This window comes from Tupaia chinensis, unplaced genomic scaffold (assembly GCF_000334495.1).
Source record: "Tupaia chinensis unplaced genomic scaffold, TupChi_1.0 Scaffold000529_1, whole genome shotgun sequence".
In the NCBI taxonomy this organism is placed as follows: Eukaryota; Metazoa; Chordata; class Mammalia; order Scandentia; family Tupaiidae; genus Tupaia; species Tupaia belangeri.
The window spans coordinates 355376-380174 of NW_006160042.1; the positions used below are offsets into that span (position 1 = coordinate 355376).

Sequence of the window (24799 nt, forward strand, 5' to 3'; positions counted from 1 at the left end):
GGAGGGTGATGTTGGAGATCAAGCCGGTGTCGCAGCCGAAGACTGCGGGCTTTTTGCCTCTGCAGGGGCGGGGTGGAACAGGGTCAGGGGCGGAGTTTTAAACCCAGCCCTTGCTTGGGGTTTCGTCTCTGATTGAGTGGGGAGGACTCTAGGGCGGGTTCTGGGGCGGTGCCTGGAGCTCGGCTTTTTGACAGCTGTCTCTTGCCCAGCTCCAATCGAGTTCGGTGGGTTTGGAAACCTGTGGCCCGGCTCTCCGCGCGTCCCCGTCCCCCCGTGGCCCTGGCCCCGGCCATGAAGCGCATCTTCTCCTGCTCCAGTTCACAAGTGGCGGTAGGTCCCAAAATGTGTGCGAGAATCGGGATGAGGTTGGGTTCCAAGTCCTGTGGTGACAGAAGTCCTGAGTCCCATCTCATGCACCATCGCCTTTTCTCTTTATCAGTCTTTCCAGCTCTTCAGCTCCCACAAGGCAGCCTGCCAGCCCTTCCTTCCTTGTGACCCTGGCCCCCAGCTTCTGACTTGCCTTCCTAACCTGTGCCCTCCCCAAGGTCCTTGGCCTTGGTCCCTTTCTTGTCCTCTGGTATGTTTTTGTGCAGCCCCATCCCCTCTCCAAATCCCTATCTCCTCTACCTCTCTGTCTCCCAGTACTGAACTACCCCAAAGCATCTGCCCTAGCCGTGGTCTTTGCTCAGCATCAAGCTCCAATTTACCCCCTCCAAGTTCCCACAGTCCTATTTTCCAGCCTTGCCCTGTCCCCACACCCCTGCCCTCCCATAGGGCCCTGCCCTTGCTGTTCTGGTCTACCTAAGTCCTCCTGGCCCTGTGCCTTCCCCCAGCCTTCTTCCTAGTCTCCCTTGTCCTTGCCTCCATCCAGCCCCATGCGACTTCCACTCTCATTCTTTGGCCGGCACCACTGGCCTTCAGACATTCTTCCAAACCTTTTTCCAATTGGTGCTCCCATGGCAGCAGCCTCTGTTCTCCCTTTCGACCTCTGCCCCATGCTACACAATAGTTACTCAACCCCACTTTTTGCCCCTTTTGGTTGGACCCCCTATACCTGCTCACTCCTGCAGTCTGGCCAGCCTGGCAGGCTCTGCCAGAAGATGTACAGTTGCCTGGCTTCTCCCCAAAGGACTGGGTACATTGCCCGCAGAATCCACCCTGGCCAGTTCACTGCAGTGTCTGGTCATCAGACTGGTTCTTGGGCCAGTCAAGGCCTCTGCCTGCTTCTCTCAACGCTTCCTCTGCCCTGAACCCTTACCCAGTTGTCTAGGGCTTGTATGTTCTGTTTCTTTTGAATGAGTCAGGGAAAAGTGATGTGAGAGGAGAAGAGAGAGAGTAGACTCTGTCTGAAAATTCCCAGCGGAAGTTGCTCTACTCCACATGTCCTCCCAGAGCAAAACACAAGGGAGAAGACCGAGAAAGTCGTGGATGAAGGAGGATATAACTTCTCTAGAGATCTCTTACAGAGAGAACCGCCATCCCAGAGATGGAATTTTCTATGGCGGGCAGGATGATGGTTCATTGAGAAGTGAATTCGCCAGCTACTTGGAGTACTGTTGCTTAGCTAACTTGACTCAGTGGTAAAAATTCATAAGCAAATATGAGAAATGCATCTGCCCTTAACTTGCTCTGCATGGGCTGGCCACAGAACCTAGAGCAAGCTATGAGGCAAGAGTAGGAACTCTGTTGAGGCCTGTCCTTGTCCCACTTACATTTACTTCTCCACTTAGTTTCCACACATTGATCAACCAGTCAAAAGGCATTTACTATCATAGGTACCAGAAACTGAGGCTACTCGGACTGTCTTAATTCAAAATAATTTCTATTTCTTGTAGTCTCTTCCCCACTTACCAAAAGTCCTTAACATTGCCCTTTACTTTCAGGTTTGGGGAGTCTGCCCACTCCTTAGGAATGAGAATTCTATATTCTGTTCTTCCTGTTTCTCCTATCCTTGGGCAGTGCTTCCTTTCCAAGGTGCTAGAGTGAGCAATGAGCTGGATCTTGGGATGTGAAACCATCCCTTTGTCTCTCTTTTCTCTTTTTTGGGAGAGTTTTTTACTATAGGGCACATGTGTTTGCCAGAAAGACAGAGACAAAGAGACAGAAAGCGAGAAATCACCCCCAGGGGAGATGGCCCCGCCACAATCCCTTCTCTTCCATTCTCCTCTTGGGATCTTGGGCACACACACACACATGCACCTGGCATGAGTTTAAGCCACCGGGTCTGGGATTCGAACTGCGGTCAACTACATGGGAGTCCAGCAACATAGCCATTACACTATCTGCTGGTTCCGTCTCTCTTTTCTTTTTTAAAAAGTTTGATTATTGGGCCAGCGGGTAGTATGGAGGTTAAGGCATTGCATTCCATATGGCCATCTGTGTGGTTTGAGTCCCAGATCCAGCAGCTTGAAAATCACTCTGGGTGTGTATGCACTCATGCCCAATATCCTGAGAGGAGACCAGAGAAGGGATTGCAGTGTGGTCATCCCTCCTGGGGGTGATTTCTCACTTTCCCTCTGTCTGGTGAGTGTACATGCTCTGTAGCTAAATTTTTAAAAACTGGTTATTTATTTCTTTCATAAGCAAGAGAGACAGAGAAAGAGAGAATTAGAGAGAGAGAGAAACAGCACTGCCAACAAGGACTCAACCCTGCGATTCACCCCCAGCCTTCGTCAGTCCTGGATTATGGGCAAGCAGTGCCCAGTATACTCAGGGAAGCCTCTGGGTGTGTGGGATTGCCACTCAGAGTGGCGCATTTCACCACCGCACCATCGTCTGGCCCTCTTGGTCCTTCTTCACTCTAGCTCTGCAGAGTCACCATGAAGAACGTCCACCCACTCTAAACTCTTCTTAGTATAACAAGATCTTAGTCTAATGAGATTATAGGATGTAAACTGGACAAATTTAGAACACTTTAGCTGTTTCCTCAGTCAGACTGGGGTCACAGGAAGTTTGAAGATAGGCTAGTGTCAGCTGTAAATTATTTCCTCATGAAACTACCCCATACTTCTCATAATAAATTCCTCCACTCCCTTGGGTGGCTAACCACTCTAGACCATTTGTCAGAGAAATAGCGTGACAGCCTTCCTGGCCACTCCAAACCCGACTTCCCAGTTATGCCGGCAGAGTGCCCCTCCCTGTCTCCACTCACACACTCAGGTCCAGGGCCAAAGCCCTGCACTGTCACTCTGAGGTAAGGACTATAAGATCACTGATCATTTAATCTAAGTTATCCAGTAAAAATTAATCTAAGTACATAGGAAGATCAGCAAACAAACAAAAACCTAACTTGTCATCTCATTTTGGTCAAATAGAAGACATGTTTGAGGGTATCTTACGTATGAGCTTACGCTGCCTACGTAAGGAGTACACCAGAAAAGCTGACACGGCATCAGTTTAGAGGATTGGCTATTACATTGAAAGCATCCAAATTCAGGTCCCAGTTCCTCCAGAGCAGCTTTCCATTTCCATTCACCTATTCCTCATCAGTAGCCACTTTTTCTCTCTACCTGCTTCTCTAGGTCATGTGTACTTGTGGGGGTGAGGAGTGAGACTACAACCCCCAGGGGATGGTCAAGGCACAATCCTTTCTCCACCGTTCTCCTCTCTGGATTTGCCAGATCCAGGATTTGGACTGCAAGGCTGGCCATGTGGGATCCAACACCTTAACCTTCACATTGCCTGCTGGCCTCCACCTTTCTTTTTTTTAAGAGATAAGGAAAAAGTACAACTACTTCTACAGAGGCCTCCTAATTTCAGCTATAGAACCGTGAAGGTTATCCTTGTTACTGAGTCTGTGATTAATTTGGTGCTTGCTCCCTTACGGCTACCATGGTAATCTAGTGCCTTCTTTTCAAGGTGCTGGAAGAAGCAATAGAATTGGATCTTAGAATTTGGAAGTTCTTTTTTATTGCAGCCCTGCAGAGATTTAGTTATGAAGAATCTCAGCCTTTCTAAATGGCTCTTAGCATAATAATATTATAGAAAGTAGGTCGGGTGTATTCATAACTATCTAGCTGGAAAGATAGCATCTTTACCTTCTATCCAGTCTGGCTGTTATTAATTGGCTGATAAGAGCAAGATACCTTCTGTCACTCCCATGGCTGAAAAATTCGGAGCCTACAAACATCCAGAATGTGTCCAGCAAGGCTAAAAAGGATGAGGATTAGAACTAACATTTATTGTGTACCCACTATGTGACAGACAAGAGCTAGATGCTTTATATGTTGTTATGTCATTAGGAAATTGAAGTCCAGAGAAGTTGTTATAGGCCTAAATTCACAGAGACAGAAGATGTTAGAATCAAGATTTTAAGGCCCAGTTGTGGTGGCACATGTTGTTAAAACACTGTGCTCTCAGGACCAGCAGTTGGCGTAATGGCTATGTCACTGGACTCCCACGTAGTCGACTGCGGTTTAAGTCCTGGACCCTGTGGCTTAAACTCATGCCAGGCGCATGTGCGTGCATGCCCAGGATCCCAAGAGAATAGAGAAGAAAGGATTGCGGTGTGGCCATCCCCGCTAGGGGGTGATTTCTCGCTTTCTGTCTCTCTGCCTCTCTCTGTCTTTCTGGTAAGCGCAAGCGCCCTATAGCAAAAACCTCTCAACAAACAAACAAACAAACAAAAAACCTCACACCAAGCACGTGTGCGTGCGTGCCCAAGATCCCGAGAGGAGAATGGAGAAGAAGGAATTACAGAGTGGCCATCCCCCTGGGAGGTGATTTCTCTCTTTCTGTCTCTCTGTCTTTCTGGCAAGTGCATGCACCCTATAGCAAAAAACTCTCAAAAAACAACCACAACAAAAGCACTGCTCTGCAGGCTGGACCACATGGGAAGCATGAATGTGAATCAGGGTCTAGCCTATAGGTGTGGCATGGTGGCATGTGCCTATAATCCCAGCAATTTAGAAGGCAGAGACAGGAGGATTATGAGCTTGAGACTAGCCTGGGCAACATAGCAAGAATGACGAGCTGGGCCTGGTGGTGCATGCCTGTAGTCCTAGCTGGGAGACTGTGACAGAATTGCAGCATGGTGGGACCTCTACTTAATGATTATTATTTTTTTTAATTGCCAGAAGGCACATACACTCACCAGAGAGAGAGAGACAGAGTGAGAAAGTGAGAAAGCAGCCCACGTGGGGGATGGCCATGCCACCATACCTTTTCCTCCATTCTCCTCTTGGGACTCTGGGCACACATGCACCTGGCACTTTCTTTTTTTGGAGAGGTTTTTGCTATAGGGTGCATGCGGTTGCCAGAAAGAGAGAGAGAGACAGAGTGAGAAAGAGAGAAAGCAGCCCACGTGGGGGATGGCCATGCCACCATACCTTTTCCTCCATTCTCCTCTTGGGATCTTGGGGATGCATGCACACATGCCTGGTGTGAGTTTAAGCCGCCAGGTCCAGGACTCGAACTGTGGTCGACAACATGGGAGTTCAGCGACATAGCCATTATGCTAACTGCTGGTCCCCTGGCATATTTTTTTAAGCCAGCAGGTCAGGGACTTGAACAATGCAGTTGGCCATATGGGATCTAGCCGCCTTAACTACCACACCACAGGTTGGGCCCCTTGTCTTAAATTTTATTTATATTTATTTTTCCTTTTTGCTATAGGGCACATTCACTCTCCAGAGAGAGACGGAGGGGAATGACCATACGCCATCCCTTCTGCATTCTCTCTCTTTTTTTTTTTTTTTGAGAGGTTTTTTTTTGCTATAGGGCAAGTGTGCTCACCAGAAAGACAGAGAGTGACAGAGAGATAGAAAGCAAGAAATACCCCCCAGGGGGATGGCCATGCCACAATCCCTTCTCCTCCATTCTCCTCTCAGGATCTTGGGCATGCACGCACACGCATCTGGCATGAGTTTAAGCCACCAGGTCCGGGACTCGAACCACGGTCAACTACATGGGAGTCCAGTAACATAGCCATTATGCTAACTGCTGGTCCCTGCATTCTCCTCTTGAGATTTTGGGCACTCATGTATGCACGCCCAGCATGTTTTTCAAGTCACCGGGTCTAGTACTTAAACTGCAAAGTCAGCCATGTGGTGCCCAGCAGCCTTAACCACCATGTCATCAGTTGGCCCATTTTTTTTAAATTTAAAAGAAATAACTGAAAACAGTTCAGCTTATGGCAGTGCTGTGTGGTGGAGGCATAGCGGTGGAGGCATAGCATTCTCCACTTTTCCTGGGGAGGCCCTGGGCCCCAAGGGGCACTAGAAAATATGTTCTCACATGTCAGAGTCTGTCAGTATGTGGAGGAGTCATTTTGCTTATTTTGTTCACTGAGAATTAACCTGTTTAGACATTCTCCTTGTGAGGAGTAGCATCTGAAGGTGGGCGGCTTTGCACCAGAGGCGATCTTAGATTGTTTATCTGGAAATAAGTGACCTTTTTTCCATAGCTCTGCACTAGTGTGGGTCTGGTAGTCAGAACTAGAATCAGTCACCACTTGCCCTGGTTTCTAATCCCAATTTTACCACTCTGTTGTGTGATTCTGGACAGTTATCTAACCTTAGTGTGTTTCTTCTGTCAGAGAGATAAAAATACTATCAGCCCTAATTACTTTCCAGGGATGTTGAGAGACTAATTGAAATAGCACCGGAAAGGGCTGTGAAAAGTTACAAGCACTGTTCAGAATGACCTCAGAATGTATCTACCCCAGATAAGTTTATGGCCTGGGCATTTAAACCTTTACTGTTGCTGAGTAATAATTTGCCCTGGCTATGTAAACAGTATTCGAAAATTATTGGGTTTCCACAGACTCTATTTTTTCTTCACCTCTGTCTTGTTGAGATTACACCTCATAAAATGCAACATGCCACCACCAGTCCCCCCTACTTCCTGTTTGTTATAAGCTGCTTCACATGTGTGTGACTCTTTACAGTGTACAAAGAGATTTTATATACATTCGCTCATTTACTGCTCACAACATGATGAGGTAGTTATTACACACGTTACAGATGAGGAAACAGGTTAGAGGTATTTAATGGTTTACTCTAGGTCATATAGCTAGAATGTAGCTGAACCGGGTCCCAAACTCAGGTAGCAACAAAATACCCATCTGGAACCCTGTTCACCAGACCATAGATCTCTATATCCATCCCTTTTGCTTCTCCTTCCTCCTCTCTGAACCAAACCAGGCTTTTCTGTGCTTTCAGCCCTGGTGTTTTTACACAGCTCTCTCTTTCACGCCCCATAATACTTCAATTACTGTAATTACTCCACCACCCGCAAAAACTCAAGCTGGAATGGCAGAACAATATATGTCCAGGTGTGGCTGTTGTCTGGGACAGCTGCTCCCTGCCAGGGAAACTATAATAGGAGGGAAGTGAAGGCAGAGGAGTGGAAAAGGGGAAGGAGGGGAGCTGGGGAGCTGGGGAGCTGGGGAGCTGGGGAGCTGCCTCTTGCTGCCTCTTGCTGCCCCTTGCTGCCCCCCTTGCTGCCCCTTGCTGCCTCCTGCTGCCCCTTGCTGCCTCCTGCTGCCTCCTCCTGCCTCCTCCTGCCTCCTCCTGCCTCCTCCTGCCTCCTCCTGCCTCCTCCTACATAGCTAGAGACCCATCTTTGCCTGTTGGTGGTTGTTCCTGTGGAAGGGAGAGAGAAGCTATCTAAAGGACGCAGATATGATGTGAGAAACAGAATGCGTTTCCCTTCCAGATTTGGGAGCCTAAAGCTAATGGGTAGATACAGTTTGGTTAGGTATTTGAACTCCTGACAGTGACCTGAAGCTAAGTGCCTTGATTTACTTTTCACATAACTAAGAACAAAAACAAGCATTGCATGGGGCAAACCGGTGGCATAATGGCTAAGGCACTGGACTCCTATGTGGTCAACCACAGTTCAAGTCCTGGACCTGGTGACTTGAAACAACATGCATGCCCAAAATCCCAAGAGAAGAATGAAAGAGAAGGAATTCTGGGTATCCCTGGGGGAATGACTTTTTACTTTCTGTCTCTCTGGTGAGTGTACACACCCTATATTAAAAGCCTCTCTCTCAAAAAAAAAAAAAAAAAAGGAAGGGAGTTGTGACTTGGATTGTTTGGAGGTTGAACACCTAACAACAATAATTGTCATAAGACTGATAAAAAGATGCTTAAATTTGAAATACTATGCATTCAGCACTCATAAATGATTTTTAATTCAGTGGTCTGAGCACTTTGGCCCAGGGCTGACGATAACCAGCAATCATTCTTGGTGGCACATGAGGTGGTTAATATCTAGCTGGCACACCTAAGAAGGACACAGTGAGCTAGGCCGAGTAACTGATAGAACAGTGAAAGGACTTCAGGGATGGCTCTTTTTCCTTACTTGCCATCCTAAACCTCTCTTTTCTTTTCAAAAATTATCTTATTTAACTTCATTTATTTATTTATTTATTTTAATTTGACCAAAGTGAGAGAGAGAGAGAGAGAGAAAGTGAGAAAGCAGGGCTAGGGCCGGCCATGTGGAGGTCCAGCACCCTTAACTACCATGCCACCTGCTGGCCCCCATCTTCCTCTTTTCTTTGTCTGCACCACTCCCACCCCTTATATTCACTTTGTGGCTCTGGACCAGGTGGAGAGATGGAACCGTCGTGATCAGAAGCTGCTGGAGGCAGTGCAGCGGGGGGATGGGGGACGCGTGGCTTGCCCTGGCCTCCCGAAAGTCTGCCCGACCCACCAAGCTAGACTCCAACGGCCAGTCCCCGTAAGTCCTCCTAACCTTCCCTGTATGTGGGTCCCCCTGAAAGGGCCAAACTCCAATATGATGTAGACTATGGAATACCTATAACTTCAGAGCTCTTTTTGTTGTCTTTTTTTTTTTTTTTAGAGGTTTTTGCTATAGGGCGCGTGCACTCTCCAGAAAGACAAACAGAGACAGAGAGACAGAAAGTGAGAAATCACCCCCCAGGCGGGATGGCCATGCTGCAACCCCTTCTTCTCCATTCTCCTCTCGGGATCTTGGGCATGCACGCACATGCACCCGGCATGAGTTTAAGCCACCGGGTCCAGGACTCAAACTGTGGTCAACTACATGGGAGTCCAGCAACATAGCCATCACGCCAACTGCTGGTCCCACTTTTTGTTGTCTTAATTAGCAAGCATATCGATAATCCTTTTCTATATAGTATATAGGAAGAACTGCAGAAAGTGAGAGAAGATATATTATTCCTAAATTTCATCCACCTCAAAACCCAGATTGCGATCACTGACTCAAAAAGGACAAAAATCCCATGAAATAAACAGCGAACAAATACATACAATAAATAGAGCATGTCTGCATTGCATAAGTAGGAGGGTATGTATGCTTGGGAAATCAGGAATGAAGTGGTAGCCATATCCCTGTCTCTGCCCAAATCAGTCGCCAATGTCCAGCTTTCTGCTCTGCTCTGGCTGACTCTTTCTGTGACGGCTCCCATTCTACTGAGGTTCTGTGCCCAGAGAGGCAGGTAACTATGTATTCCCTGGACATCCTGCAATTATCTGAGATTCCCTGAGAGCTGTAGCTCTTACTTCTGTCTTTGTCTCCACCTCCTCTGACTTTATGACTGCATGCCATGTAGCTTGTCTATCTTTCTTAAGAAGTCAGGCTGTGGGGGAACAGTAGTTGGCGTAATGGCAATGTCGCTGGACTCCCACATAGTTGACTGCGGTTCAAGTCCTGGATCTGGTGACTTATACTCACGCCGGGCGCGTGTGCATGCATGCATCTCCTCTCGGGATGAGAGGAGAATGGAGGAGAAAGGATTGCAGCGTGGTCATCCCTCCTGGGGGGTGATTTCTCACTTTCTGTCTGTCTCTGTCTTTCTGTCGAGCGCATACATGCCCTATAGCAAAAACCTCTCCAAAAAAAAAAAAAAAAAAGCAGGCGGGGAAAAGGCAAAATGGTTCTGTAATACCTATAACTTCAGAGCTCTTTTTGTTGTCTTTTTTTTTTTTTTTAGAGGTTTTTGCTATAGGGCGCGTGCACTCTCCAGAAAGACAAACAGAGACAGAGAGACAGAAAGTGAGAAATCACCCCCCAGGCGGGATGGCCATGCTGCAACCCCTTCTTCTCCATTCTCCTCTCGGGATCTTGGGCATGCACGCACATGCACCCGGCATGAGTTTAAGCCACCGGGTCCAGGACTCAAACTGTGGTCAACTACATGGGAGTCCAGCAACATAGCCATCACGCCAACTGCTGGTCCCACTTTTTGTTGTCTTAATTAGCAAGCATATCGATAATCCTTTTCTATATAGTATATAGGAAGAACTGCAGAAAGTGAGAGAAGATATATTATTCCTAAATTTCATCCACCTCAAAACCCAGATTGCGATCACTGACTCAAAAAGGACAAAAATCCCATGAAATAAACAGCGAACAAATACATACAATAAATAGAGCATGTCTGCATTGCATAAGTAGGAGGGTATGTATGCTTGGGAAATCAGGAATGAAGTGGTAGCCATATCCCTGTCTCTGCCCAAATCAGTCGCCAATGTCCAGCTTTCTGCTCTGCTCTGGCTGACTCTTTCTGTGACGGCTCCCATTCTACTGAGGTTCTGTGCCCAGAGAGGCAGGTAACTATGTATTCCCTGGACATCCTGCAATTATCTGAGATTCCCTGAGAGCTGTAGCTCTTACTTCTGTCTTTGTCTCCACCTCCTCTGACTTTATGACTGCATGCCATGTAGCTTGTCTATCTTTCTTAAGAAGTCAGGCTGTGGGGGAACAGTAGTTGGCGTAATGGCAATGTCGCTGGACTCCCACATAGTTGACTGCGGTTCAAGTCCTGGATCTGGTGACTTATACTCACGCCGGGCGCGTGTGCATGCATGCATCTCCTCTCGGGATGAGAGGAGAATGGAGGAGAAAGGATTGCAGCGTGGTCATCCCTCCTGGGGGGTGATTTCTCACTTTCTGTCTGTCTCTGTCTCTCTCTCGCACGCATACATGCCCTATAGCAAAAACCTCTCCAAAAAAAAAAAAAAAGTCAGGCTGGGAAATGGCATAATGGTTCTGTCACTGGACTGATACTGGTCAACCATGGCTTGAGTGCTGGTCTCGGTGGCTTAAAACTCATACCAGGTGTGTGTGCATGTGTGCCCAAAGTCCTGAGAGGAGAATGGAGGAAGAGAAGGAATTGCAGGGTGGTCATTCCTCCTGGAGGGTAATTTTTTGCTTTCTGTCTCTGTCTCTCTGATAAGCACACAGCCCTATAGCAAAAATCTCTCCCCCTCTCCCGCCTCACCCCACCCCCCCAATAAAAAAAAGAAGTCAGGCTGGGAAGCTTTCACCCCTGCTTTTGGAACTGGCCTTGGGGTAGGGAGCATAGCAAGGAGTGCTTATGAAGGTCCTCCCTTCATCCCTAGTCCCTTCATCTTTCTGCCTCTTGGCTTTCATGTTGGCAGGTTTCATCTCGCAGCCTCGAAAGGCCTGACAGAGTGTCTGACTATACTGCTCACAAATGGGGCTGACATCAACAGCAAGAATGAGGACGGTGAGTTAGATGAAGGGCTGGGCCATGCTGCTTACAGGGCCCTTGATGGCAGTAGAAGGGGCCAGTGCTGGGCCCTGCTAGAGATTCCAGCTGTGGTCCCTGGCTTGTCTCCTCAGTAAGATCTGGTCAGTATCTCTCCAGGGGTCCCCTCCGTGCAAGCTGGGCATACCTTGCCCCTACTCCCACCTCCACTTGGGGAACTGGAATTTCTGGCCCTGTGTGACCGAAAGCTTCTCTCTCTAATCTCCCTCTGATTATCTGTGCGTCTCTTGCCTTCCCTCCCTGTGAGTCATCAGCATGCATGGGGCCACCCCACCTCCCTCTCTCCCTCTTTCTATTTCCAGGAAGCACCGCCCTGCACTTGGCCACCATCTCCTGCCAGCCACAGTGTGTCAAGGTTCTGCTTCAGGTAAAAGCAGGCTCTTGATTCTACTCCTGCGAATGGATGAAATGGAACCAGCCTCTTAACTTTGTCTTGTAGTTACAAGCAATAGTTGGAAAATTTACCCCTCCCGCCTCTAGTAAGAGGGCTCATAATCATTTATTCACAGACATTGCTTAAACAGCTACTATGTGTGGACACCATGCTCAATACTGCCCTCTAGGGCAGGTCACAAAATAGAGTTGCTGGGGACTATTGGGCACTGATGTCAATCAAGCCACTTGCAGACTGGTATGATGATGGGCAGGTGGAAGGAGGGCAGAAGTGTTCAAATTAAAAGTGCCTGTTTTTGAGTCATTTATAGTCCAGTAGCATAAAGAGAAACGTATATGTGGTAAACTTATAAATGAGTTTCTAAAAGTACAAAACACAATGACCTCAACAGGCCACTGGGCAAATGGCTATTCTGCTTTTGTTCTTCCTGACTCTTCCCGAGTTTTGTAATTATGATTGTAAAGTACCATCCGTAGACTCAGGTGTCATTTTCACTACCATATTTACTTGTCTATCTGATTTCCTGAGGCCCTAGGTTTAGGAACCAGGGCTAAAATTCAAGTCTGCCTATCATCTGCAGGGAATGGACTTGGCTTGGCTGTTAGTTGGCCTCCCCCAGAGCGCCAGTCCTCCTGCTCCTCCCTATATTACCATGGAAGGTGGTGAACAAATGGGGGTGTGGGAGGAGGATGTTAATGCCAAGCTCCATGCTGCTTCCTTTTGTGGCTATTTGCAGCATGGTGCTAATGAAGATGCTGTGGATGCAGAGAACCGCAGTCCATTGCACTGGGCAGGTGTGTGCCAGGGAACTGGTGGGAACATGGCTGCAGGAATGATAGGGTGGGAAATGGGAACGAAGATTACATAGGAAGGGGCGGGCAGCCAGGGCCAAGCACTGAAATGGTCAGAGGGGAGGCTGGGTCTTAGTCTGAGTAGGCCTCTAACCCAGACATCTCTCAACCCTCCCCAGCCTCCTCTGGTTGTGCCTCAAGTGTGCTCCTGCTGTGTGACCACGAAGCCTTCCTGGATGTGTTGGATAATGTGAGTATCAGTTGGGTACCTGGGAGGCGCCCTGCACAGGGAGGCTACTGTTCTCTCTGAGCTTGACAGCTCAAATTCTATGAACTGGGTTGTACAGCACCATCCTCCTCTTTCTCCTTGCATTCCTCCTTGTCCTCACAGAGAAGTTAAACCTTCTCTTCTGGAGAACTTTTAACTCTCCAAATAGGAGTATTTAGCCCCAGGATGACTTGTTTCTCTGGAGAGGTGTTGGCAAAGGGGAGTTGGAAGGGTAGTGTCCAGCTCCTGGCTCTTTCTGGCTCCACATGAACCCCTTTCTCACAATCCATGCAGGATGGACGAACACCCCTGATGATCGCATCTCTGGGTGGTCACGCAGCTATCTGCTCACAGCTGCTGCAGAGAGGCGCCCGAGTTAATGTGACTGACAAGGATGACAAGTAAGCCCTCCCCGTGTTTGCACACCCATATTCAGACTGACCAATGTAGAAGGAGACAGTGGGCAAAGTGTGTGTGTGTGTGTGTGTGTGTGTGTGTGTGTGTTGAGGAGAAGTTCTGGGAACCCTCCCTTCCTCCCAGAGAAGGTTCAGAAGAGCTTGCCTGCTACCACTGTCTTTTTCCCAGTAAGTGACCTCAGAAGTAGAATCCATCCTTCTGGACACATTGGCTCAATTTACTGGTTTTCAAACTCTTTCCTAAGCAATGGGATTCTTTTTTTCCCCATAAAATTTTATGTAGAACCTTAATATATAAAACATAAAAATGAGACCAGCAGATGGCATAATGGTTATGTTGCTGAACTCCCATGTTTGGATCATAGTTTGAGTCCTAGACCAGGAGGCTTAAGACTCACTCTGGGCACATGTGTATGAGTGCCCAAAATTCTGAGAGGAGACTGGTAGAGAAGGGATTGTAGCAGGGCCATATTCCCTGGGGAGGTGATTTCTCACTTTTCATCGTTAGGTCTCTGTCTCTATAGCAAGTACATGTGTCCTATAGCAAAAGTCTCTCTTTGAAAAAAAACAAAAACAAAAACAACATTTGAAAAGTTCTGGTCTATGGGCCAGCAGTTGGTGCAGAAGTTAAGGCAATTAGATCCTACATGGCCAACTGCACTGTTTGAGTGCCAGACCTGGTGGCTTGACAGTCACACCAGGCACACGTGCATGTATGCCCAGAATCTCAGGAGAATGGAGGAGAAGGGATTGTGGCATGGCTATCCCCCCTGGGGAGTGATTTCTCACTTTCCTTCTCTTTCTGTTTCACTCGAGTGAGTGCACACACTATAGAAAGTAAAAAGAAAAAGAAAAAAAAAAAAAAAAAGAGAGGGGTAAAAAAAGAAAAGAAAAAGCTGGCAGGGGCCATGGTGGTTGAGGGGGCTGGACTCTCATGTGGCTGACTACAGTCTGATTTCTGAACCTGGCAACTTGCTTTCTCACTTTCTTTCTCTGGTCAAGTTAAAAAATAATAATTAATTGGGATCAGCAGTTGGCATAATGGCTATGTTGCTAGACTCCCATGTAGCTGACCGCAGTTCAAGTCCCAGACATGGTGGCTTAAACTCACACTGGGCATGTGTGCGTGTGTGCCCAAGATCCTGAGAGGAGAATGGAGGAGAAGGGATTGTGGTGTGGCCATTCCCCGTGGGGGGGTGATTTCTCACATTCTGTCTCTCTGTCTCTCTCTGTCTTTCTGGCGAGCTCACACGCCCTATAGCAAAAAACTCTCAAAAATTTAAGAAAAATAATTATTTTTTAAAGAATTATTTTATTTAACTTTATTTATTTTTATTTACTTATTTTTTAACTTGACCAGAGAGGGAGAGGGAGGGAGGGAGAGAAAGAAAGTGACAAAGCAAGTCTCCAGGTCTGGGACTTGAACTGTAGTCGGTCATGTGGGAGTCCTGTGCCCTTAACCACCATACCACCTACTGGCCCCAACTAAATCATTCTTTTTTCTTTAAAGAATTCTTTTATTTAGCTTTATTTATTTTTATTTAAATTTGACCAGAGAGGGACAGAGAGAGAGAGAGAGAGAGAGAGAGTGAGAAGGCAAGCTGCCCGGCCTGGTGCTCGAACCGCAGTTGGCCATGTGGGAATCCAGTGCACTTAACCACCACATCACTTTTTGGTCCCAAATAAATAATTCTTAAAGAAAGAAAAGTGCTGTCTTGCTATTCTGGCCTAAAGCTTTGTCATTGTCAGGTTGATCTGTTATTCTCCTGACTCCACTGAGTGAGAATTTACTCTGAGAAGTAAATTTCTAGACCTAGAACTCTTAATACTCTGAGGAAAAGCTATGCTCAGATTCATCTCAACCCACAGATCGGCTCTGATCCTGGCCTGTGAAAAAGGCAGTGCTGAGGTGGCTGGATTGCTCCTGAGCCACGGAGCAGATGTGGGCACAGTGGACAGCACGGGGCACGATGCTCTGCATTACGCCCTGAACACAAAGGACAAGGCACTGTGGAGGCTGCTACGACAGGCCCTGAACCGGCGACGGCGGGGAGGTAAAGCCCTGTGGTAACTTCAAGATTCACCTCGAGGGCCAGATCTGTGGTGCAGTGGTAATTCACTGCTCAAGAGACGCTGGATTCCACATGGTGAATGTAGCTCGAATCCCAGCCTGGCCACTCTGAAGCATGCTGGGCATGCAAGCTCAAGATCTGAAGGACTGGAGGTCCATGAGAAGGGGATCATGGCATGACCAGACCCTGGTGTCTCTCTCACTCTCACATGCTCTATCACAAACAAAGAAAAACAAAAACAAAAACAAGGTTCTCCTTGATGGCCATAGGATTGAAGAAGTTTCTTAGAATTCCATTTGTTCCCATGGAAGTAGCTCATCTGACAAATAATTGTCACTTTATTCAAGAGTCTACTTATTTATTGCAGCCTCTATGGGGTGACACCAAATTCTCAAAAGCATGCTCACAAAATTCTTTCATGTAGCTTTATCTCTCTAGGAGGGCAACTCTAGCTAGTGTTGTTGCTCAAGTCTATAACTTATACCAATATTTGTGTGATTTGTTTGCCAATCTCTGTCTCCCTTACTAGACTGTCAGCCCCTCAGGAGACAGTCCACTTCTACTCTGTTCACCATTGAGGTCCCAGTGGCTAGTACAGTGTCTGGCATAGTGACTAATAAACAAGTGAACAAAATGAATGAGCTAGCCTATCTCTGGGATGGGAAACCAAAATTCCTGGATACTCAGGGACCCATTGAACAGAAGTTGCCCCTGGGACTAGGAAGATGTGTGGTGAGGGTTATCACACTGAGGTGCCTTGCCTTAGAGAAAATTTGAAGACAGAGTTCAGCCTAGAAGCACATCAGATCTGTCTTGTCTCTCATTTTCTCCATATCTTTTCTTACAGGTCAGAGTCTAGTTCAACACCCAGATCTTGTATCCCAGGTAAGATCCTAAGTACCTCCACCTTCTTTTGCTTCTCATTGGGACCATCTTCCAGTGGTCCTTGGGGTATCAAGACACTCTACGACAAGAAAGGCCCTCCTGGCACTAAGTTAACTGCATGGCCTCACTCCACTATTCTGTTTTAATACAGGCCTCTCCATCTGGGTCCCAGATAGGTTCTCCACCTAAAAGCCCATGGAGAGCAGAGCCTGAGGAGGAGCAGGAGGAAGAGGAGGATGAGGACCCGTGCTCAGAGGAGTGGAGGTGGAAGTATGAAGAGGAGCAGAGGAAAGTTTCTCAGTTGGAGCAGGAGCTGGTACGAAAGACAGAGGAGTGTAAGGCTCAAGCTGCAGCCTACCTGGGCCTGGAGAACCAGATTCGAGAGCAGGTGCAGGAGCTAGGGCTCCTTTTGTCCCGACAGTCTGGCACTCCTGAGGAGGAGGGCTCTAGTCTCCGGCCTGGAGGGGATGGCATGGAGCAAGGCTGTCCCTTGTACCTGCTGGCTGAGCACATACAAGAACTAAAACAGCGACAGGCAGTGGCCACAGTAAAGCCAACATCAGATCCCAAGAAGGCTGAGGATTTGGCCCCAGGAGAAACCCAATATGAAGTACATGGGATGCCCCAACCAGAAGAACTGGCACCACTCCAGAGCCCAAGGTGTGAGATCACTGGGAAAGCCACAGGACAGCCACCAACCATCAGCAGGGAACAGACACTTAGCCCTAATTGTACTGACCAGCAGCATGCTGGCCAGAAGGAGCTGCTTCAGGCTTCAGAGGTTGAGCCAGCAGGTACAGTGACTGACCCAGTGGGTACAGCAGCCGTGAAGCAACTCCTGCTACAACTAAGGGAGGAGCTGGCGGCAGTGTGGAGAGAAAAGGATGCTGCCCGGGGGGCTTTGTCAAGACCCATCCTAGAGGGAGTCCTGGGGACTCCCCGAGCTGAGGCTGCAGCAGCTGCCTGGGAGAAGATGGAGGCCCGGCTGGAGCGGGTGCTGGTGAGGCTTGACCGAGCAAAGGCAGGACTACAGGTGGCACCTGAGGCTCCTGCTCAGGAGTCCAGAGAGAGAACCACAAGGGCAGCCCCAGCGAGCATCAGAGAGGACGAAGTGAAGGAGAAAAGGGCTCCTGGGGCCCGAGGAGAGCCCCTAGGGGCCCCTGGAGGAGAACAGGTCCCAGGAGGAGGCTTAGCAAGGGGACATCTGGAGAAGGAGGTGTCTGCACTGAGACTGAGCAACAGTAACTTGCTGGAAGAGCTGGGAGAGCTGGGACGAGAGCGGCAGCGGTTGCAGGGAGAGCTGCAGTTCCTGAGCCAGCGGCTACAGCGGGAGTTTGTGCCCAAGCCAGAGGCGCAGGTCCAGCTACAGCAGTTGCGGAGAAGTGTGGGGCTGCTGACCGATGAACTAGCCACAGAGAAGGAGGCCACAGAGAAGCTGCGGGAGCGCCTGGCCTCCCAGAGCAGCGGCCTCCGAGGGCTGTGGGACTGCCTGCCCCCAGACCTAGTGGGCAGGGGAAGTGCCCTGAGCTCTGCCGCAGAGCCCCTGGAGGAGCTGCAGGCCTGCATCCGCTCCCTGGTCGACAGGCACCGGGAGACCCAGCAGGTGCTGACTCAGCTGGAGGAGGAAAACCAGCAGCTGCGGGAGTGCCTACCCTCAGGTGGGCAGCTGGACGCCACCTTTAAGGCCCAAGTTTCCCCTCAAGTGGCTGCTCTGGAGCAAGACCTGGGGAAGCTGGAGGAGGAGCTGCGGGCTGTGCAGGCCACGATGAGTGGTAAGAGCCAGGAGATAGGGAAACTGAAGCAGCTGCTCTACCAAGCCACAGAGGAGGTGGCTGAGCTGAGGGCCCGGGAGGCGGCCAGCCTGCGGCAGCACGAGAAAACTCGGGGTTCTCTGGTGGCCCAAGCCCAAGCTTGGGGCCAGGAGCTCAAGGTTCTGCTTGAAAAGTATAACACTGCCTGCCGGGAAATGAGTCGATTGCGGGAGGCGGTGGCGGAGGAGCGCCGCAGGAGCGGGGACCTGGCAACCCGTGCAGCCGAGCAGGAGCGCCAGGCCAGGGAGATGCGCGGGCGCTCTGAGCAGTTTGAGAAGACCGCAGAGCTGCTGAAGGACAAGATGGAGCATCTCATTGGGGCTTGCCGGGACAAGGAGGCCAAGGTGAGCCACAGAGGCCGCTGTAGAGAACGCTCCGTGTGTTTAGGGGTTTGCTAATCTGAATCTAGCAACCCTCCATTGATCAGATGATATCCCAAACAGAGCACCTATAATCATTTGCAGGCCCAACACCAAGTTTCCTGGGTCTGAGGGGGTTTAGGGTTGAAGCTGGTGAGGTAGGGTGTGCAGGTAAGGTGTGTATAGCATTTGGCTCTCAGGGTTCAGAAGCAGTGCACTCAGGGCTACCACCAGGGGCACACCGCCGTTTCCTAGCATTTTTACTTAGTGTAGACCTGGGAAGAGACCTAATAGTATGATGAGTGGCTGTGGTTTTGCTGAAGTTTTGAGGCACTAACTCAGGGACTAGGTGTTAAACAAAAGGAGCCCTAGCTATAGCGTCTTTTCTCTCTTCCAACTTCAGAGTGGCTTCTGTGAAATATTTCCGTTAGCAAAGAGGGCACCAGTGCAAAGAAAAAAAAACCTTGAAAATCACTTTTAAATACCAGAGGTTCCTGGGACCAGCAGATGGCGTAATGGCTATGTTACTGGACTCCCATATAATTGACCACGTTTCAAATCCTGGACCTGGTGGCTTAAACTCACGCTGGGTTTGTGTGTGTGCATGCCTAAGATCCTGAGAGGAGAATGAGGGAGAAGGGATTGTGGTGTGGCCATGCCTCCCTTTGGGGGTGATTTCTCTCTTTCTGTCTCTCTGGCGAGTGCACATGCCCTATAGCAGAAACCTCTAAAAAAAATACCAGGGGTTCATAATGTTTGCTCTAAAAGTGTGAAATCTACATGTTTCTATGAGACCCATTTTATGAATTCTAAATAATCAATTTACCAATGAATTTAATAATTCTAGAACTACCTGTGAAATAAATTCGGACTATTTTTTTAAAAGACAGATTTTTGCTATAGGGCACGTGTGCTCACAACAGACAGAAAGCACCTCCCAGGGGAGATGGCCATGCTGCAATCCCTTCTCCTCCAGTTTCCTCTCAGGATTTTGGGCATGCATGCACATGTACCCAGAGTGAGTTTTAAGCCACCAGGTCTGGGACTCAAACTGTGGTTGACTATGTGGTAGTTCAGCAACGTTACCATTACTCCAACTACTGGTTCCCAAACTTACTAAAACTTGTATACCTGATCAAATTTTAAATTATTGAAAAATATAAGCATATACATTTTATATAGTATATAGAGTGCATAAAAATACTAGGATCGTTGGAGTAGAGTTAATGAAAGAAAGGAGGGATTTTGTGTTGTGTGGAAGGAGATGAAAATAGACAAATGGGCAAAGGGAAGTAAGTGTAGTAGTTAAGAATATAGTCTCTGGGACAACAGATGACATAATAATTACATCACTGGACTCCCACACAGTCGACCATGGTTTGAGTCCTGGAACCGGCAACTTAAAACTCATGCTGGGTTCATGTGCATGCATGCCCAAAATCCCAAGAGGAGAATGGAGGGAAAGGGATTGCAGCATGGCCATCCCCCCCAGGGGATGATTTCTTGCTTTCTATCTCTCTGTCTCTCTCTGGTGATCACATGTGCCCTATAGCAAACATTTCTCTTAAAAAAATATATACACACACACACACACACACACACACACACACATGAGAGAGAGAGAGACAGGACTGAGGTATTCTGAATGTTCAAAACATACTGGTTTGATCTTTGGCAAGCTATTTAACATCACTAAGCCTCATTGTTTCATCTATAAAAAGATGGTAAATAAAGTATACAGGACATAGGAAATGTAAAATTGTTTGTTGACGATAACATGTATGTTGATGTGCTTGATTGAGCCAATATACAGTGTATTCTGGATGGGAAATCTCATTTTGTTTGCTGTGATGATGTATAGTGAATGAATGTAAATAAATAAATTTAAAGAAAAAAATAAGATAGTAATAAGGTGATTTTGAGTATTACATTAAATAAGTTCTTTTTCCTAAGATGTTTGCCATAGAATACATTCAGCAGAGAGAGAAAGAGAGAGAGAGAGAAAGTGAGAAACCAACCCCACAGGGAAGATGGCCATGCTGCAATCCCTTTTCCTCTATCCTCTCAAGACTTTGGACGCACACGCACATGCACTTGGTGTGATCCTCAAGCCTTCAGGTCTGAGAATTGAATTGCAGAGTCATCTGTGTGGGATCCAGCACCTTAAATATCATGCCACCTGCTGGCCCTATTAAGTTTTTTGGTTTTTTTGTTTTTTTTTTTAGTTATTGCTATAGGGCACATGCACTCACTGGAGAGAGATGGAGATAAATGAGAGAGAAAGTGAAAAATCACCCTTCAGGGGGGCATGGCCACACTGCAATCTCTTCTCCTCCATTTTCCTCTCGGAATTTTGGGTATGCATGCACACATACTAGGTATGTTTTTCAAGGCTCCAGGACTCAAACTGGTCAGTCAGCCATGTGTGATACAGCCACTTTAAACTCTGCACCACCTGCTGGCCCTAAATAAGATATTTCATTTAAAGCAATCAGAGCAGGGAGCAGGAAGTGGCACAGTAGTAACACAATTGGGATCCACATGGGAATGATCCTGGGTTCATGTCCTGGGACTTCCCTGAACATATTCATGCTTGTGATCCTGGCTAATTGTGTGAAGACCCAGTTGAGGGTGCCTCTTTCTGTTTTTCTCTCTCTCATGGAAGAAATAAATAATTAAAATTAAATATATATATATATATATCATATATATATATATTTTTTTTTTTCTTGGAGAGGTTTTGGCTATAGGGTGCGTGCGCTCGCCAGACAGACAGAGAGAGACATAGAGACAGAAGGCGAGAAATCACCCCCCAGGGGGGATGGTCACGCCGCAATCCCTTCTCCTCCATTCTCCTCTTGGGATCTTGGGCACGGACGCACACACGCTCATCGTGTGCTTAAGCCACCGGGTCCGGGACGCGAACCGCGGTCGACTACGTGGGAGTCCAGCAACATAGCCATTATGCTAGCTGCTGGTTCTCTAAAATGTAAAAATATTCAGAACAATTTTTGGCACATGGTAATTAAAGATAGCTTTTAGTATTTCTTCTTCCACTGTTCTTAGTATTGTTGGCTCCCATGAACCATATCTGTACTTCTACCGCACAAGCCTCAAAGACTCATCTCCATGTCCCTCTGTGGTGGACAGCCAGAAGTACATTAGGATCCAGAACTGAGTAAACAGCAGGGACCATGGAGTCAAAGAAGTCTTGGTTCAAACCATGATTTCATCTCTTTGTAATTTTGACAAGCTCTTTACCTCAGGCTTCTTATCTACCAAATGTGAATAATAATACTTCAGTATTAAACGAGACAATGTGCATAAAAGTATCTGGAACATATTAAATACCAAATATAAGGAAGCTGACCTTGACCCTGGGTGCTGTCTGAGGCAGAGCAATGACTTGGGCCTCACTGGTTCCCTCCTTTATCCTTCTGCCCTCAGATCAAGGAGTTGTTGAAGAAGCTGGAGCAGCTTTCAGAGGAAGTGCTAGCCGTTCGGGGAGAAAATGCTCGCCTTGCCCTGCAGCTGCAGGTTTGTTCTGGCCCTCAGGGAAATGGCTGCTATGAGAGAAGAAGGTGGACAGTGGGAGTGATGTATGCATGGGAGACATTCTGGGAATTACAGAGGCCTGGCTGGGCAGGGTTCAGAGTGGGCCAGGGGTGGGCCAAGGGAGCATATGTGGTAAAGCTGACCACTTCACTTCGTTGCTCCTCCTACTGGGTGAGTGTGGGGATGGTGGCACATGACTTCCTGTTGATTCTCACTCCAGGATTCCCAGAAGAACCATGAAGAGATCATCTCCACTTACAGGAATCATCTGCTAAATGCTGCTCGGGTAAGCATGGTGGATCTTCGGGGAGATGGAGGCATAGATCTGGGTAGGGGGCAATGCATTTGGAGTCCCTTCTTTTCCTAGTACATTTCCCAGAAAGCAGGACCCAGTGTCAGGTTTCTGATCTCGATACTCGTTAGGTAGATTAAGAGAAGTTGTGCATGAACAAGAAGAGGAAGAGGTGTTTGCCCTTCATTTCCTTTTTAAAATGTATTGTACCTTATTGTATTTTATTCATCATCATTATTGTTATTTTTTAAATTTGATGAGAAAGAGAGGAAGTGAGAAAGTGCCAGGTCCAGGACTCCAACTGTGGTCGGCCATGTGGTAGTCGTCTAGTGCCTTAACAACCTGCTGACTCCTTGCCTTCCATTTCAATTCCCTGAACAACTGTAAGGCCTTCTTCTGTCCCCACGACCCTTTTCCAGTTTCCTCCTGAAACAACTTAACCCTAACCCTGGAAGAAGAGGTGTGGGTAGCTTGTTTCTTTATCAGGAATGACAGCGGCAAATAGAACACATTGTGTATCAGGCACTTTGCTTCATATCCCTAGTCGGAACCCTCCAGCAGTCCTGAGAAGCAGACATCATCATGTTTCTATGAAGACAGGGAAACAACCATAGAGAAGTTAGTTAGCTACTATAGGTGAGGGTAGAGTGTAAACAGCAGCCGGCTGTACCACATCTTTATCTCCTTTTGTTTCTTTCCTGCCATTGTCAGGGCTACTTGGAACAGGACGTGTACAATATCCTACAGCGAATCCTCAGAATACAGGAGGAGTGAGGTAGCCTTGCCGTATGCCCTCAGGGACATGGGTTTCTCAGTTTCAAGTAGTGGGTGATGAGGGAAGAAGCTTGGGAGAGAGGAATTTGGGAAAGGAGGCTTTCAGAAGAAAACCAGACTCTTCTTTTAACTGCAGTAGCTGACACTGAGGACTCCTGTGGGGGCAAAGAGCATTTGGGATGAGGTTAACTGAGAAATACAATATGAAGGGACTTCATAAAGTTTATGGGAAAATGAAATTAAAGGACAACTTTATTTTGGTGCAAAAAATAGAAATTCATGCATATTTTTCTGTAATATGTGCATTTTCAGTGAACTTTTTTGAATACCCCTCATATAAGAAACCACTGGGTAGAGTATGGAATCAGTGAGTGGATAGACTAAGGAGGTGACCTGTGGGGCAAAGACTGGAAAGAGGCTGAGTGACAATCCAAAAGACAAATGTGGGAAGCCGGCGAAAGACGAGTTAGATAGTTGTCCCCTAGAGTGAAGCTCTTCCTTCACTTCCATACCATTCATTCAAAGGGCAGTTACCCCCCAGTCTTCTCTCCACCCCATGCAGGTGCCTCTTCTCCAGGCCAGTTAGGTGAGGGTCCCTTTAGCGTATTGACAATGGGTGGGAGGAGACTGAGGATATAAAAGTGTGTGTATTTATCCTTGAATTTCTTCTTTCAGGGAATGAGAACATCGGTTGGCAGAAGCTCCATCAGGCCTTAGGGGGTGTGGGGAGGTGGTCACTAGGGGTAGTGTGGGGAGCTTCACCTGACATTATGGACCAAAGACCTGAGCACCTGGACCCTGGAATCAGCATGGATGAGATCAGAGGATGTGTAGTAGAAGCCAGCTGTATGGAAAATAAAGCAGGAGGCAGGGTGGTGCTGAATATCATTGTTGTTTCTTTTTTTCTATCTAAAGGAGTAGGGGAAAAAATCTTCATTTTCTTAAAAGATTTATTGTTTAATTTTATTTATCATTATTATTATTTAATTTGCTATAAGGCATACCGGCTCACCAAAGAGAGACAGAGAGAGGGGAAGTGAGAAAGTAAGCCACCAGGTCCAGGACTTGAACTGAAGTCTGCCATGTGGGAGTCTAACACCTTAACCACTATGCTACCTGCTGGCCCCTCTTCATGTGTTTTCTTAAAAAATTTTTTTTCAGGAGCCAGCAGGTGCTGTGGTAGTTAAAGATGCTGGACTCCCACATGGCTGACCATAGCCAGTGGGAGTCCAGACCTAGTGGCTTGCTTTCTCACTCACCTTCTCTCTGATCAAACTGGAAAATAATAATAAATAAAATTAAATAATTGTAGAACTTTTTTCCTTTCAAAATAGGCTTCATTTATTTATTTAATCTTCCAGATGTGTGTGCTTGCTGGAGAGAGACAGAAAGTGTGAAAGCAGCCCCCAAGGGGATAATTTCTTCACATTCCTTCTTTCCCATTTCTTTCTCCTTTTGGGATTCTGAGCATACATGCACATGTGCCTGGCATGTTTTTCAAGCTGCTTGGTCTGGGACTTGAACTGTGCAGTTGACCACTGTGCCACTGACTGACCTCTAGACCATTTTTTAGAGCAGTTTTAGGTTCCCAGCAAAATTGAGCAGAAAAGTACATATATTTTCCACATATTCCCTGCCCCCACATGTGCACAGCCTCCCCATTATCAATATTCCTTACC

General features: G+C 47.5%; 1 protein-coding gene across 1 annotated transcript in view; it reads left to right on the plus strand.

The window, feature by feature from the left end:
* Positions 1-24039, plus strand: part of ANKRD35 (ankyrin repeat domain 35) — a 25499-nt gene extending 1460 nt beyond the window's left edge. Inside the window, 15 exon segments of the mRNA XM_014591088.2 lie at positions 210-330; positions 8554-8625; positions 8627-8685; positions 11373-11461; positions 11806-11870; positions 12634-12691; positions 12868-12938; positions 13251-13357; positions 15242-15426; positions 16292-16329; positions 16481-18484; positions 21947-22036; positions 22275-22340; positions 23058-23121; positions 23796-24039. Coding sequence (XP_014446574.1) covers positions 292-330; positions 8554-8625; positions 8627-8685; positions 11373-11461; positions 11806-11870; positions 12634-12691; positions 12868-12938; positions 13251-13357; positions 15242-15426; positions 16292-16329; positions 16481-18484; positions 21947-22036; positions 22275-22340; positions 23058-23120 — 3006 coding nt within the window. The 5' untranslated portion in view covers positions 210-291 and the 3' untranslated portion in view covers position 23121; positions 23796-24039.
* Positions 24040-24799: the final 760 nt, after the last annotated feature.